This window comes from Littorina saxatilis, unplaced genomic scaffold, assembly GCF_037325665.1.
Source record: "Littorina saxatilis isolate snail1 unplaced genomic scaffold, US_GU_Lsax_2.0 scaffold_600, whole genome shotgun sequence".
NCBI classification, from domain to species: domain Eukaryota; kingdom Metazoa; phylum Mollusca; class Gastropoda; order Littorinimorpha; family Littorinidae; genus Littorina; species Littorina saxatilis.
In genome coordinates, this window is record NW_027125786.1 from 5,097 (window position 1) to 22,500 (window position 17,404).

General features: G+C 40.7%; 1 protein-coding gene and 1 long non-coding RNA gene across 2 annotated transcripts in view; one reads left to right on the plus strand and one right to left on the minus strand.

Annotated features, from left to right (window-relative positions):
- The first annotated feature begins 1,353 nt into the window (after nt 1–1,353).
- The window catches only part of LOC138954248 (uncharacterized), a 23,336-nt gene continuing 7,285 nt past the window's right edge, over nt 1,354–17,404 (plus strand). Inside the window, exon 1 of the long non-coding RNA XR_011451768.1 lies at nt 1,354–2,434. This is a non-coding gene — a long non-coding RNA (uncharacterized lncRNA). The remainder of the gene's footprint in view (nt 2,435–17,404) is intronic.
- On the minus strand, nt 11,546–17,012 carry LOC138954246 (uncharacterized). Its single transcript, XM_070326137.1, has 4 exons — nt 16,951–17,012; nt 14,236–14,289; nt 12,480–12,604; nt 11,546–11,897 (listed from the first exon to the last, which is right to left on the minus strand). Exons 2-4 carry the CDS (start codon nt 14,236–14,238, stop codon nt 11,642–11,644), a joined length of 384 nt encoding a protein of 127 aa, XP_070182238.1. The 5' UTR covers nt 14,239–14,289; nt 16,951–17,012; the 3' UTR covers nt 11,546–11,641.

The window sequence follows — 17,404 nt, forward strand, 5'->3', positions numbered from 1 at the left end:
TGATGGTTTCATTTGAATGGAGAGGCCTGCTCGACACATTATATCCAAGTTCCTTTCTTTTAACTAAGTCGCACCAAACAGGTTTGGGATTTGAGCTGAAGCTGTTGGTGGGTGGAAATGTTCTGAGTTTTTCCTTTCGATTTCGACTCTAAAGAATGAAATCTATGTGCATATTGAATGTTTTTTGTAAAATTAAAAACAAAATTAATTGTATTATGCACATTTATGCAAATTCCGTACCTTTTTAGTTGACATTCCACAAACATGGGCGTTAGACTTAGAGGCATTCAGAAGTTCAACATACCACATCTTAGAAAGATAGAATAAATATGTTTCTTAAATACGCTCAGCATCCTTGCTCGAGATCGAGTGCATGACGTTTAAAATTCGCTTTGTCAACAATAAAAATCAATTATACACAGCGTTCGTGTGCATTGTCACCGTTTATCTTGATTTTATTTGATGTCTCCTCGACTTCTCTTCTGCTTTTGTGAATTTTCTTTTCAATGTTACCTTTGATTTTAGTTCTAATGCATCAGCTGTATCGATCAGGTACCGCCCTGATATGGCCCTTCGTGGTCGGCTGGGCGTTAAGCAAACAAACAAACAAAAAACCGAGCAAGTGTCTTTGCCAGAGTTCAAAGCACATTTTACTCCAGGCGGTATTGGTTAATAAGCTCAAACGCCCAGTAAGAGAAAATGAAGTATGTAGTTTTCAAAGTTTAGTGCTGTGGATGAAAGTCAATGAGAAATTGTTGTAGAATATATTTCCTCGTCACTTACTGCAGATTTGTGCATTGGGAAACTATGAATTGTAAATGGTGTTGATTAAAGAGAAGCAACACTATTCACTAATCGAATCCCTGATTTATAAGTCAGATCTTTACCTTTATAAGCTTATACCACTGCAAGTTAGTTAGTTAGTTAGTTGTTGCTTTTTGGGTCCAGTGGACCATATAGGCCAAATCAGGACCCCACCACTGCAAGTACCCTGTCAGGTAATTAATATGAATGGAGTCCTCCCCTCCTCTTCTGACGGTAGCTGTATTACTGAAGTACAAATTCATGATTAAACTTAATGTACTGAAAAAACAAAGATAATTAACGTGGAAAAAGGGGGGAAGACTAACGCTATTCATTAATCGAATCCCTAAGTCAGATCTTTACCTGTAGAAGCTTAAAACACTGCAAGTACCCTGTCAGGTAATTAATATGAATGGAGTCCTCTCCTCCTTCTCTAACAGTAGCTGTATGTCTGAAGTACAAATTCATGATTAAGCTTAATGTACTGAAAAAAAGAGTGGGGATAATGTGGAAGAAGGGGGGTGGGGGGGACTACCAGGGACAAAGACATAGACATCGAAACTTTTATTATCTCAACTGCTAAATCAGTTTGTACCGGGCTCGCTCAATGCCTAAGAAGAGCAGATTTCAAGGTAACTTCCTTCCTGTTTACACCGTCTTGGCGATCTCCGTGGATACATCCAAACTTTCACACAGAATAAAGACCACCTTCCACTTGGATATATACCAACAATTAACATCCTGGGCCCTTTTTGTGTGAAGAGTGGGGAGGTATGTTGGATTCATGTCGTAAGTGTCACCTTATATAGTCAATTTTTCCGATCTCCCAGGTCAACTTATGTGCAGACCTGCTAGTGACTTAAACCCCCTTCGTGTGTACACGCAAGCACAAGACCAAGTGCGCACGGAAAGGATCCTGTAATCTATGTCAGAGTTCGGTGGGTTATAGAAACACGAAAATACCCAGCATGCCTACCCTGAAATCGGCGTATGCAGCCTGAAAGGCGGTGTAAAAATGGTCATACACGTAAAAATCCACTCGTGCTAAAAACATGAGTGAACGTGGGAGTCTAAGCCCATGAACGAAGAAGAAGAAGAAGAAGAAGAAGAAGAAGAAGAAGAAGAAGAAGAAGAAGAAGAAGAAGAAGAAGAAGAAGAAGAAGAAGAAGAAGAAGAAGAAGAAGAAGAAGAAGAAGAAGTCAATTTGTTAAATTAATTGAGCAAAAACGTCCAACTCTGTGCAGAAAGCAGCCAAACTGTAGAATTCTGGTATGAGTGTCTGAGCAGAAAGATGCTCGATCTTACCCAATATAAAAGACTGGACACATCTTTGGCGGTACACACGGAAGGAAGGCACGTTCATTTCATACTGAGTCTGTTCACTTCTGTTTCAGACACAACCCAGCACCATCAATCCAGAGAATCAGGACAAAGAACGGCTGTAGTCGGACAAACCAGAATCGGCCATCGATCGTCGTAAACCGCCAGTGCCAGAATCAGTCCGCATACCGACTTGGGACCATCACATCGTCCTTGCACCATGGTTGACTCACACAGTTTTGTGAACATGTTCTTCGTTTTCGCAGCAGTTCTACAGATCTCATCACTGGTTCACTGCCTTCCCGTTCAGGTAAGAACATAATACCATTGTAAGTGTCAATTTGTTTCGTGTCTAAATTATTTATGCATTTATTTGTTTGTTTATTTACTTATTAAGTGCAGTTTTTAGCTTCCACACCATACGGCATTTTTTATGACAGTCAAGATTTGTTAATGATGCTTTTGATCCCCTCAGGCGCAGGCACAAATAAGGTAATGGTGCGTAAATATCTCTCACCCCGGGCCCCCCCAAAAATTAAAAAAATTAGAATTCCGCACACCCGATCCATTCATATAATAATTCTCCGATATCAGCCCCCCCCCTCCCCCGCAGACACAAGAATTCACGTGGGGCTGGGCACAAAACAGACGCCTGTCGCAAATCATTTTTCATTTTCACTTTCACAACTTTGTCGTCCCATCGTTGTGAAATTCGGATCACCTTCTCCAAGTGGAACGCTATCCATAACAGGATCGCGCTACCTATGAATGTACGTGTTTAGACATAATCAGCCTGTGAATGAATGTAAATGAACTAATACGCTGTCATACAGGAATCAAACACAACTCTAAATGTAAGTTCCCTTTACTGTATTAATCAGCTATGACAACGTACACACAAATACACACAATCATGAACATAAATGTTAGGTACTCAAAAATCCGGTACTCACAGTTTTGTAGCAAAAAACCACTAGAGATGACAATCTCGTACAATTGCACTATCAAAACTCTCTACTCTTCACTCAGGTAAAGAAATACAAACAGTCCGTGAACTCATAGGCACACGATATCTATTTTAAGTGTAACGACTCACGGCTCTTGTATATTCAAAAATCACCGTCTGCTCTGTCTACTAAATATTCCTTATCTCTTTAAGTATTCAAGTTCTTGTAGACATATTTTAATTCTGGTCCTACACAGAATCACACAGCGTCTATAGCCGTACACTAGGAAATGTATTTACTACTAGATCCTTCTACTGGCGACCTCGGTCTACGCAGTAACTATCGCCCAGTGACCTCTATGGTCCAACTATACGGACACAAAATAACCGTGCTCTAGCTTCTAGAAATCCCGTCAAATCTCAGCTAGGCGAGTCAATAGGTAAGATAATCCGGCGGCTGCTCAGATCCTTAGTACTGTCATCTGGTCGCTACCTTCCTGCCTGACCGGTTATACGACGCACTGCACAACATAAATAGCGGACATCTTGTCTTAAATATCTGTCTGCTATGTTTAAAGTTACAGTGTTAGTCGATTCAACTTATGCGATAAACATTCACGATATTCAAATGCTTATTCCATTTACCTTGAACGTGCTTTACGCGGGCTTCCTTTCTCCCGGTCGATTCCTCTGACAAACCCCTCTCTGTCGCCGGACAGTGGTCAAGTGTAACGATATCTGCGTTGCGATTCACAACGTCAACTCTCTCAGTCAGTGAGTGAGCTGAATTCACAGTACGTGCTACGTCACTTCTATATTCCGTGATTTCCTTCACACAGCCGACTGCACTTCTGGCAGCATGATCGAGGTCTTTTACCTGACACACTGGTGACACAGAGGTGGGACATGGATACCGTCTCTGAGTCTGCGCATGGAGTTGGCCTGTGTCCATCCCGGTCCGGATTAGAAACCGTGACCTGCGGATAATAAGTCATGTGCTCTTTGAATTGAGGCAACCGGGCACACACGTACAGACACACGCAGACACATACGCATTTCAACGCACACAGAGACAGACAGACAGACAGACAGACAGACACACACACACACACACACACACACACACACAGAAAGACACACACACACACACACACACACACACACACACACACATACACATTTCACTCTCTCTCATTCTCTATCTACCACCTTTCTCTCACTCACTCTCTCTTTAGCTATTCTATTCTATTCACACACACACACACACACACACACACACACACACACACATAGACACATTTCACTCTCTCTCTCATTCGCTATATCTACCACCTCTCTCTCACTCACTCTCTCCTTTTCCCTCGCTACCACCCCCCCCCCTCCTTTGCCACAGTGAGCAAGGGGATCAAGCAAAAGAGTTCCGTCGGTGCATGTGGCCATCAGTCAGCCGGAGTCAACAGGATCAGATGCAAAACGCGATGCTGCTTCCACCCCTCACTTTCTAACCCTGTCGCATCCTGTCCTAACTTCGTAGTGCGTTTCCCCGACTGTGGACAACCATTCTTTTATTTACAACAAACAAGCAAGCAAACAAACAAACAGACAAAACAAACAGTCACCCAGCCAACCAACCAACCATCCAACCAACCAACCAACCAATCAAACAAACAACCAATCAACCAAACAACCAAACAAACAACCAAACATAAGGAGAGAAAGAAATATATTGATGCCACTGGAGTCTTTTTGTATGTCAAAGAAGTCTGATATAGCTGAGAACAGTGACTTTTTAAATTAACAAGAAAGCAAGCGATACTTTTTTTGTCCAATGAAAGAGAATTCTATGTTCCGGGAGTCTGGTACGAATTTCCTGGACAGTAGAAATATTAGGTGCGCTTTTTTTTATGCTTTTTTTTTTGGCAATAAATTAAATCACCAAAAGACTAGATGCTTTCACCAAAAGAATTGCTTAGTTAGCAAAAGATATTCCAACAAAAAATCGGATGTTTCCACCCACAAAATAGATGCTTCTAGCAAAAAAAACAATTGATTCTACCAAAAAAAGAAATGAGACTTGCAAAAGAATTCTCAACAAAAAAACGAATTATTTCAACAACAAAATAGCTACTGTCAGCAAAAATATAAAGTATAGTGTACTTTCAGAGACAAAATAGTGTCACTCCATATCATAATCATAATTGTACGTCCAAAGAAAGTTAAATGAAAATGATAAAATCAGTGTACAGAGTAGTCAAGATCAGTGTGTTCACTGCCTGATAAGCGCTGGTCTCGACAGCTTCGGGCGCCCGCGCTTTCGCTTCTGGCCGATTGGGATGGTATTTATAATGGGTCCAATAGTCAGTTTTTGCAACTGTGCATGCATGGTATCCTATAATCAATCGATTCCACTTTCGATGTTTCCAACATATACCGTAAAATCCCAACAAACGCCCAGTATCTAGCAAACGCCCACCCCCTACTTTTGGCCACATGTTGTGCAGAGGGGTCACTACCTTGCAAACGCCCACCCCGGTTTTTTGTTTTTTAAAATTTGTTTTAAGACAGTCGGCCTCCTTTATCTACGATTTGTGCACACTGTTCAATCGTTCGCCTTTTTTGTTTGGGTTTTTTTGGGTGGGGGGGGGGGTGGAGGGGATAAAATTACGTCATGTCTTTCAGTGACGTCGTTCAGTGACGTCTTTCATTGAGTGTTGAACACTTCTCTCGTTGACAAGCACTTCCTTTCTAAGCTTATGTTCAGCCATGCCGAAGCACAAATCATATACAGTGACATACAAACTGAAAGCCCTGAGATATCTTGAAAACGAAGCTGCAGGCAATGTTTCGTTATGTGCCCGCGAGTTTTCTTTTGACAGAAAAAAGAATGAGAGAGTGGAGGGAACACAGAAACATATTAGAACAGCAATACGGGAAAGAAAAGGAAAAATGAAAGTTGTCTGAAAGACCGCCAGTTAGATCTGAAGAAGTTGAACAAGTTGTGATGGAATACTTGGAAGAGGGTCTCCAAACAAGAGAAGAAACTGTGTTTGTGCTGACGTTATTCTGAGAAAAATCAAGGTCACTTTTGTTCTTTTTTTTTCTATAACAGAACGTTGATCTGTGTTTGCGTAAACAAACGGTGTGTTTATTTTTTTTATTAAAATTGCATAAATCACATGGTTGTATCACTTTTTTTCTCTCTGAAAATGTGATGACACTTTATCTTGCAAAGGGGTGTATACCTAGCAAACGCCCACCCCCTACTTTTTCCCGAAATATGTGCGGAGGGGGGTGGGCGTATGCTGGGGATTTTACGGTAGATCTCACTTTTGATGTATCGAATAGTCAGTAGATCCCACTTTTGATGAATCAAATAGGCAGTAGATTCCCCAGCCAGTGTACCCAATATTATTCAGGGGCGGATCAGTTGCTTTGTAAGGGGGGGTGCACTTTGAATCGAAAGTGAATGTGATGGGCGCGAAGCGCCCGAATTTGCTAGGGGGGTCCGGGGGCATGCTCCCCCCGGAAATTTGTTTTGCCCAAAGAAGCAAAATGGTGCCATCTGGTGCCATTTGAACTTAGAAATGGTCATAGAATCAGCTTTCCAAATTTTTTTTTTTTTTTGCTGGAGGGCAACCTGTGCACCCCCCCTCCCCCCCCCCCTCGTCCGCCCCTGAATATTATTCCCCCCTCTGCTTCTTTCTCTCTGTAAACTTGTAGGGCTAGTTATTTTTCGGTAACTTACCCAACAACCAAAATCACTTACCCAACAACGGGTCTGAATCCTCGATAGCTCATGGGTAGAGACTGTACACATTGTGGATCTACTTTTTGCGACTCAAAAGTTCAGAACACTCTAATGTACAAAATATACATTTCTGGAGCAAACAATACAACCATACCGCATTTAAGGGGTTACTTGTGTGTTCAAATCGCTCGACAGAAACATTACACATTTTGTGCACAGGTTCCTCTAAGCAATATGGACACATCTGTGCAAAGAAAAAAGGTGGTTGTCTTATTAACCTTTTTTTTTAAATTTTTTTACTGGGGGTTGTCAAGTACGATTTTGCGAAAAACACTGCGATTCTTAACATGATCCCAACTGACATATTTAGCTCTACAAATGATAAATGAAACATTAGTTTGTGTAGATAAATGAATGGAGAGTATAACTTTATCATAAAACGGTACTTATCAACGTGCATTTTCAGAAAATGATCGAGGTTTCTCGAGGGCGTACACATAAAAATATCACTCCTTTAGTAGCAAAAACGTATTTAAAAAAAATTCGCTCAACAGAACATAACTAAACTTGAACACAGCTAAGTTCACTGTATACAGATACAATACCTGTAAACAAAATAAGTTGTTGCCTTATTGTCTGCTTCACAATTATTCCCGTACCAACCCCACCCCCATATCTTGACTGACAAAAATGATAAAAAGAAATAATTTGGGAGCGCTGTAGGTCAGTTGGTAGAGCGCTGGACTTGTGATACATGAGTTTGAATCAGGGTGAAGGGTTGGGGGTGGGAACATTTGTGTGCAAAGTTTCATGAAGATCTGTCCAGTAAATTTCTATGAATCGCACACCATACCACACCACACACACACACACACACACACACACATACCTTCCTTACCCCCAAAGTGGGTGACCTGTCAAAAAAGGCACAAATGGGTTCCAGCATTTCCGTTAGTCCTACGCTTCCACAATTGCGTCATAAGCTTCATTGCTGTCTATCTATTTGTGCAAGTATATAATATTTGCAAAATATTATTCAGGTGTCACACAAAAATGATTGGAAAAAGTGGGTTAATATTAAAACTGGGTTGATTCTATATTTAGAATTATATTTTTGATTTTTACACAGTGCACACTAAAGTAGGTAAGTGGGTTGATATGAGAAATTGGGTTCTTGCTATATTTATTATTAAGATGATTAAAGGGTGTACACTAAAGTCGAAAAATTAAATAGTAAATTAATGTTGGGAGTAATGTATAGAAATATAGTTATTTTCAGTGGTATCATAACTTCCATCTTAAAAGTAAACAGTATATGGTCACCGGTAGTGTTGGTTTTTTTTGTTAGGTTTATTTTATCTTGATTTGCGTATCAATGCTTCAAGGCCCACTCCCAGACAGTGACCCGATCTGTTTTTGCACAGGAAGGACTGTCTATACAATGTGTGGGGAGTTTTGTTTGACTTGTTTTACAAAAACCTTAGTAGGAAAACTCTTTGCTTCAGAATGTATGTGTATCATATGTTTGGTTTCAAAGCTTTTGAGTCCAAAAGTGAAAATAAAACAGTGGATGCAAATGGATCTCATTATTTAAATTTCTTGCAGAGAGCTAGTTTAAAAGAGAAAGAGAGTGAGAGAGAGAGAGTCAGACAGACAGACAGACAGACAGAGAAAGAGAGAGAGAGAGAGAGAGAGAGAGAGAGAGAGAGAGAGAGAGAGAGAGAGAGAGAGAGAGAGAGAGAGAAAGAGAGAGAGAGAGAGAGAGAGAGAGGAGGCTAGTCATCAAAAAAGAACAGATTCAGAAACCATATACAATTTTTGTTTTAATCAAATAATTGTAAACCATCCAAGAAGATGTTCAGATTCGATCAAACAACATCATAACGAAAAAGTGATTAACATGAACATCTGAATTATGTCCACAAAGATCATGCAATCAAAACCCAAAACGAGCAAATAAAAGGGAAATAACATCACTATAAGTTGGTTTCACAAATTAGAAATCGTTCTCCGCTTTTTGCATTCATCTTAAGAAGTGCAGTGACTGCTGCTTTTTAAATTCAAATTTGTATACAGGTACAACCAATTAAAAAGGTCTTTCCTGTCTCTAGTTGTTTGTTGCTGGTTTGTTGTTCAAAGCTAGAAAAAGTCAGAAATGCCAAAATAGAGACCAAATTACAAAGTTTAAGTCAGAGTCTGTCATGTGAAAATGTTTACATGGGAAGGATTGTCGCTTAATTCAAATGTCAAAACAGACACAAGTATTTACACAAGTGAAACCAAATAAAAACATTTTCAAAGAAACAGACAATATGAGACAAACTATGTATTGACATAATTATATGGACCTCTAATCCAGCTCTCAGAGTATTTCTGGAAACTAAAACCCATAATTATAAAATTAAAAGCAACACCCATCAAACATAGATTTCAGATGGGCTAAATCAAATAAAATTGATGAAGCAAAATGAAAGTAAAATTAAACCAGGGGAGTTCCTAAACAAAAACCATCAGTGGTTATATCATGTACATGTATGATTATCGCAAACTACAATCCAACTCCAACTCACCATAATCTGACTTTGAAAACACATTAGTTCAGAATGTAATGCACTGACTGAACCACAGATCTGATTGTACGCAAATGACAATAATGACCAGAATAAAACAGAAAAGAAATGTGAAGATTGTCAGAATGTAACAAACCCATTCATCATCCTCAGATTCAATATCAAGCAAAAGAGTTTTAACATTTCACATGCACACACCATGGTCAATCAAGTACAGTGGAACCTCCCTTTAAGACCCTCCAATTTAAGACTCCCTCCTTTGGAATCAATCAATGACGCTTATATCGCGCATATTCCGTGGGTACAGTTCTAGGCGCTCTGCAGTGATGCCGTGTGAGATGAAATTTTATACGGCCAGTAGATTGCAGCCATGTCGGCGCATATTTACCTTTCACGGCCTTATTCCAAGTCACACGGGTATGGTAGACAATTATTAACTGTGGCTAAGCAATTTTGCCAGGAAAGACCTTTTGTCAATCGTGGGATCTTTAACGTGCACACCCAATGTAGTATACACGGGGGGTGGTTCGGACACCGAAGAGAGTCTGCACACAAAGTTGACTCTGTGAAATAAATTTCCGCCGAACCTGGGATCGAACTCGCGCTGACAGCGGCCAACTGAATACAAATCCAGCGCGCTACCAACTGAGCTATATCCCCGCCCCATGGAAGACCTTGTTTTCTCAGACTTTCTGTTCATAACCTGTGGAGGTCTTAAAAGGGGGGTCCCACTGTAACCAAAATGGTACCAGACTCGTGCACTGACTGAACCACCCCTGGTTGAGTGTTTTGACTGTACACAAAATATAGCAAAACCTTATCTGAAGAGCATTAAAACACATGCTTATGGACTAGATGTACTCATATGATGATAATGACCAGAATAAACAGAAAAGAAATGTGAAGATTGTCAGAATGTAGCAATATATGTTATGACTATGAAACTGATATACTGACTGAACCACACACTGTTGAGTGTTCTTAACATTAAAAAAAAATGTAACACACACTCATCTCCAGCACGTTACAAGTAAAACACTGGGACATGAGACTAAATGTACACATAGTCATATGATGATAATGACCAGAATAAAACAGCAATTTTACAGCCTGTAACGAGTCGTCAGAGACAGAGATATATGTCATCGTGGATCAGCAATCAAAATGACTGACACAAAAGTTGGAATTGACTAGAATACAGTAGAAGTCCTCTGAAAATTGCCCCGGCCAGTGTCGAGTATGATTCTGACTGACAGTCTTTTTTCCAGGATGTGGTGAACTTTTTCCACGTCAGCAAGTGAGGGCAGGAGCTTTGGCTTGTTCATCTTGGCACGTGTAATGGACTGTGATGCACATGCAGACACAGAGTCATACCATTCTCCATCATACAGACTTTCAAACCTGTCCATCTTGTCCCTGAGATCAGTGTCATGCTTTTTGATTGCTTCAGCCTTCAGTATCTTGCAACACTTCTTCAACGAGTAACCGATCTTCAGAGCAAGGTTTCCTTTACAAAAAGAATGACTTGACTCCCGAAAATGTCCGAACTCTTTTACGACCAAAAATCCTCTCCCCAAACTGCAGAATGAGGCTATCCCCTTCAATCACCTGCTTGATGTCATCATCTCTTAATTTATTCAGCACGTTCTAATAAAACAATGTGGGTGACAATTTGTTGACTGGCAACATCAATCTGCCCATCTGTGCAGCCTGACCTTTCTTGTGGACTACCCTCTGTGTTTTGTGGACAAGTTTTAGCATGCCTGGCTACAAACCTGCGCAGATACAGGCCTTTGCAGTGCAGACAAGCTCGGAAGTCCTCAGGACGTCGATTGGTTTTACGGTACTAGGGAATCACCTCTAGGACTCGGCGGTTGTTCTTAAAATCACTGGCATCCTGCAGCTGGACAAAGGCATGTCGGCGTTGCTTTGATCCTTTCGACATCTCCAAGACTCGGGCTACCTTAAGTTCAAGTTTATGCACACGCTGAAGATGTGTGGACATTTTCAGCACCATTTTCTTACAAAATAGACAACAATGTTTTTTGTCCCATTTGTGCTTTTTTCGAGCAGACACTGTCACCCCCTCCTGCTGATCAGTTTGTTTTGGAGAAGTCACAGGTGTTGTTAAAGGTGGAGTACGAGCCAGAGCCGGAAACAACACACTTCCTGTGTCAGACTCGGATGAATCTGGAACCTCTGAGATTGAGTCCACATCTGGACCCTCTAAGATTGACTCCACATCTGGACCCTCTAAGTTACTCTAAGATTGAGTCCACATTTGAAACTTCTAAGATTGAGTCCACATCTGGAACGTCTAAGATTGAGTCCACATCTGGAACGTCTGAGATTGAGTCCACATCTGGAACGTCTGAGATTGAGTCCACATCTGGAACGTCTGAGATTGAGTCCATGTCTGAGCTGGAGTTGGCACTCGATGTACTTGGTTGGTACGTACTCTGACATGTCATCTTCTGATGACAAGGGGCCTGGACTCTTCTGTTTGGTCCTGAAACAAAACAGAAGAAGAGGAAAGTCAGGGATGGACATATACTGCTCTACATCAAATACAAAGGGCAGATAGGTTCAGGTGTAGATCTTAATGATCAGTGAGTTTATCTTAAATAAGTTACAAAAATAAGTTTTCCTTATAATCCTGTAGAAAATACACAAAAATCTTGTCACACTCGCAGCCATTTTTATCTAATGTGAAAGAACTACAAACAAATATCAGTTGATCTCCCCCCCCCCCCCCATTACAGCTTTAAGAAGCATTAGTTTCTTCTTTTTTTTGGAAGCATCAGAACAAAAATAGCTGAATCTTGTTTTAAATATACAGCATTCAGCCCGACATGTGACGCTGAAATCAGTCAACACTTTGTTTATTTTTTGTCTTCTGCGACAGATCTTTCCCTTTCTTTCTTTATTTGGTGTTTAACGTCGTTTTCAACCACGAAGGGTTATAAGATTTTTCCCTGAAGCAGAGGCTTCTGTATCGTAGCAAAAGGTGCAAACCTGTTGCATTCTACGCCAAAATAGTATCAGTTGGCAGCTCTGCATGACATCAGTGTACGTATATAACTTCACTAACCTGAGTCCGTCAATAACAAGCGGGCCTGTCTTCGTGGACTTGAGCTTGGCGGCGGTGGTGGAGAAGACGTAGTTGTCGTGCGTCAGCTTCAGTTTGTTTGTCTCCACCTCACGGCTACGTAGTTCCTGGCCCGACACATGCATATTCATGATTATGATGAGTCAGCTTAAGATCTAGAGGGAGGGGGGGGGAAGAGAGAGAGAGAAAGAGAAAGAGAGAGAGAGAGAGAGAGAGAGAGAGAGAGAGAGAGAGAGAGAGAGAGAGAGAGAGAGAGAGCTAGGCGGTTGAAAAGACTTAGTTGTCGGGGGTCAGCTTCAGGTTATTCGTCTCCTGCTCGAGGTGACGGAGCACCAGGCCAGACACCGGGGCTGAGATGCATGACAAAGTTGCCACCTAAACGAGTGACACCCTCAGTGTTGGATTGGTTGAAACTGAGATGTGTTGTGATTTCAACCAATCAGAACCCGCGGTTTGTTCTTTCCAGTGTGGGTGGCAACAAGTTTTGGTTCGTGCACCTCAGCCCTGGATAATCATGATAGTTGTCATCCTAATTTGCATAAACTGCAGTTTTTTTGTTTTGGCGCATTGTTATATGAGGTGACTGAGACTTTCGATCAGTAACTAAAATGTGACACACACACACATACGAGATTGAGAGAGAAAGAGAAGAGATATGCACAGAGATACACAAACACACATTCACAAACAACGCTAAAGACACAAATGCAGCCCCCAAAACATACATACACATGACCTCTCCACCGCTCCCTACGCATTGTTACTGAAGAACTGTAGCTTAGAGCGCATGTCACGGTTCTCCTCAAAGTCAAACATCTTCTCCAGATATATATATATGATGGCGCATAATAATAGTATGCATCTGCGTCATGATTATATTGTCTCTCTCTCATGCTCTAGACCTTCAACAGCTGCAGAATGTGAATGTTGGTCCTCACTTCACATAACATCCCTGCTGTTCCATCCCATCCATCCCTTGCTCACATCCTCGACTTTTCTACTGCGGTCTACATTCCTTCATCTTATTCTGTGTAGCTGAATTAAGAGAAGACAATCATCAACATGATAATCTGCCCTTACTTGTTAAGAAATCTCTTGACCTCATTCCCCTCTAATTCAATTTAGTTTCACAAGAAAGATCCATGTCAGATGTGTAAGAAAAGTGGGTTTACGCTGCATGTAAACATCTGTGGTAAATAGAGGTTTTGGCAATGAAAAAATAAAAGATTGTTAAAAGTGGGTTTACGGTTACTCTCTGCAAAAGATCCGTGTCACTTTATTTAAATACATATGACGATGGGTATGAGAGCTGAATAGTCTTTAAAATACTGTCATCATAGGTTACTGAGGCCATGGACAGTGTGATATGTGGTCTGTTATCCTCTGCAACGCATGTGTGTCAAAAGTGGGTTCACGCTGTGTAAATGTGTTTGTAATAAAAGTGGGTGTACACTTTCTGTCTTTATTTGGTGTTTAACGTCGTTTTCAACCATGAAGGTTATATCGCGACGAGGATTTACACTGTTAAAATGATGAATGCTAGTAAGCTTAAAGCGGGCTTACAATTAATCTTTGCAAAAGCTCCCTGTCATAATGTGTTAACAGGAACAATGGGTAAACAAGCCTCAGACTACAGAAACAAGCCTGCCAGAAAACATCTCTGTATGTAGGACTGGGACAGTGTATTTCTGCACCCCACTAAAATAGTAAAATGTTACAGACATGACAAAGCACTCACCATGCATCAGCTGAGGTGTCCATACAGGGTCCTGTGTCACTTGCCTCACTGATCCTGTTCCAATAAATAAAAGCAGTGAATTAACAAATGCGCATAAAATGTTGATGAATACAACACCAATAGCCAGGAAGATATAAACAAAGTTAGATACAATAAGTATTGCGTGAGGTGAGATACCACAAACAAAAACACACACAACAACAGGACTACCTCACCACAATTTAGTTTCACATAAAAGTTCAGTCCTTGTCAGATGTGTTATAAAAGAGGGTTTACGATGTATACATGTATATGTCGAAAAGAGGTTTTTGCAATGTCAAAATAAAAGATATTTAAACAAGTCGCGTAAGGCGAAAATACAATATTTAGTCAAGTAGCTGTCGAACTCACAGAATGAAACTGAACGCAATGCCATTTTTCAGCAAGACCGTATACTCGTAGCATCGTCAGTCCACCGCTCATGGCAAAGGCAGTGAAATTGACAAGAAGAGCGGGGTAGTAGTTGCGCTAAGAAGGATAGCACGCGTTTCTGTACCTCTCTTTGTTTTAACTTTCTGAGCGTGTTTTTAATCCAAACATATCATATCTATATGTTTTTGGAATCAGGAACCGACAAGGAATAAGATGAAAGTGTTTTTAAATTGATTTGGACAATTTAATTTTGATAATAATTTTTATATATTTCATTTTCAGAGCTTGTTTTTAATCCAAATATAACATATTTATATGTTTTTGGAATCAGCAAATGATGGAGAATAAGATAAACGTAAATTTAGATCGTTTTATAAATTTTTATTTTTTTTTACAATTTTCAGATTTTTAATGACCAAAGTCATTAATTAATTTTTAAGCCACCAAGCTGAAATGCAATACCGAAGTCCGGGCTTCGTCGAAGACTACTTGACCAAAGTTTCAACCAATTTGGTTAAAAAATGAGGGCGTGACAGTGCCGCCTCAACTTTCACGAAAAGCCGGATATGACGTCATCAAAGACATTTATCAAACAAGAAGGGCAAAGCCCATACGACTCACATGCTTTACACATTTTTCCTACCAAAATACATGTGACCTTGACCCAAGGTCAAGGTCATCCAAGGTCATGCAACACAAAGCTGTTAATTCAAGACATAGGAAGTACAATGGTGCTTATTGGCTCTTTCTACCATGAGATATGGTCACTTTTAGTGGTTCACTACCTTATTTTGGTCACATTTCATAAGGGTCAAAGTGACCTTGACCTTGATCATATGTGACCAAATGTGTCTCATGATGAAAGCATAACATGTGCCCCACATAATTTTTAAGTTTGAAACAGTTATCTTCCATAGTTCAGGGTCAAGGTCACTTCAAAATATGTATACAATCCAACTTTGAAGAGCTCCTGTGACCTTGACCTTGAAGCAAGGTAAACCAAACTGGTATCAAAACATGGGGCTTACTTTGCCCTATATATCATATATAGATGAGGTATTGAATCTCAAAAACTTTAGAGAAAATGTGAAAAATGTGAAAAATAGCTGGTTTTTAGGCAACATTTATGGCCCCTGCGACCTTGACCTTGAAGCAAGGTCAAGATGCTATGTATGTTTTTTGGGGCCTTGTCATCATACACCATCTTGCCAAATTTGGTACTGATAGACTGAATAGTGTCCAAGAAATATCCAACGTTAAAGTTTTCCGGACGGACGGACGTCCGGACGTCCGGACGGACGGACGGACGGACGGACGGACGACTCGGGTGAGTACATAGACTCACTTTTGCTTCGCATGTGAGTCAAAAAATGGAAAAAACGTTCGGGGATTTCATACCCAGGAACTCTCATGTCAAATTTCATAAAGATCGGTCCAGTAGTTTAGTCTGAATCGCTCTACACACACACATACACACACACACACGCACAGACACACATACACCACGACCCTCGTTTCGATTCCCCCTCGATGTTAAAATATTTAGTCAAAACTTGACTAAATATAAAAAGATTTGCAAAAGATCCCTGTCAGTATATTTATACATGATAAGATGATGGGTATGAGAGCTGCATAGTCTTAAAAATACAGGGACGTAGCACACCTAATAAAAGTGGTAGGGCGGAAAAAAATGGAAGACAAAATGCTGAGACAGCTAAGGAAATATGGGGCTTACACTACCGCCCCCCCCCCTTCCCGTCCCCTTGTAATGGTCTAAAAAAGAAAGAAAACATGATGCGATTTCGTGCCTTCTGAGCTCAGTTCCATCTAATCATCTTTCCATCCTCCACCAAACAGCGGGCTGGTGAATGTATCAGTGATTATCAATCGACTTACATTTATATCTAAATTCCGATACGTTGAATGTGATGAGCACTTACTTCAAATGACTTTCGTCTTCATTATTGTCTAGTGTGTTAAAAAGCAAGGATTGACAAACTGGTTTACTTCTAAACAAGCAATTTATTGATCCGTCCAGCCATCAACATTGGCAGCCTGAGTGATGACTGAAAAATAGAGGGATTTGTCAGAATATTTTTAGCGCGTTTTCGATCCATCACAACCAGGATGCACACTTGTGTCCATTGTTCAATTCTCTCTCTACATGTTGTTTCATGTGACACTGTTAACCCCACAAGTTACTGTGTTACTCAATTGTTATGGCGTACTTACGGTTGACACACAATCACTCACCCCTCAGTCTGACCCCAGCTTCACACACAGAATATACAAAACATTTCTTACCTCCATTGTTTCTCATGGGAGCAGACGGACGAAGAAGCAATTTTCACTGGCGCCAATACTTTTATGGCCTGACGGAACTCGTCACGTGTGACGTTCTCGTCAAAATAAGACGTCATCCTATTCCAGCAGTTGACCAAGACTAACACACACAAAAAAAAACCAAAAAACCGACCTTATGCCATCGCGTGAATACTACGTGGGGTGTTCTGTTGGTAGATCTCTCTCTCTCTCTCTCTCTCTCTCTCTCTCTCTCTCTCTCTCTCTCTCTCTCTCTCTCTCTCTCTCTCTCTCTCTCTCTCTCTCTCTCTCTCTCTCTTTTTTTTTTTTTTTTTACGGAAAAAGTGGTCGGGCGGTCGCCCTACATGCCCTACCGGGTGCTACGTCCTGGTTACTGAGGCCATGGACAGTGTTCTCCTCTGCAACGCATGTGTGTCAAAAGTGGGTTCACACTGTG

What these genes read in the sequence shown, in the direction of transcription:
- LOC138954246 (XM_070326137.1), bottom strand. An exon ending in CTTGTTATTGACGGACTCAG is followed by an intron (nt 11,898 to 12,479) that starts GTTAGTGAAGTT and finishes GTTTTGTTTCAG; the next exon opens with GACCAAACAGAAGAGTCCAG.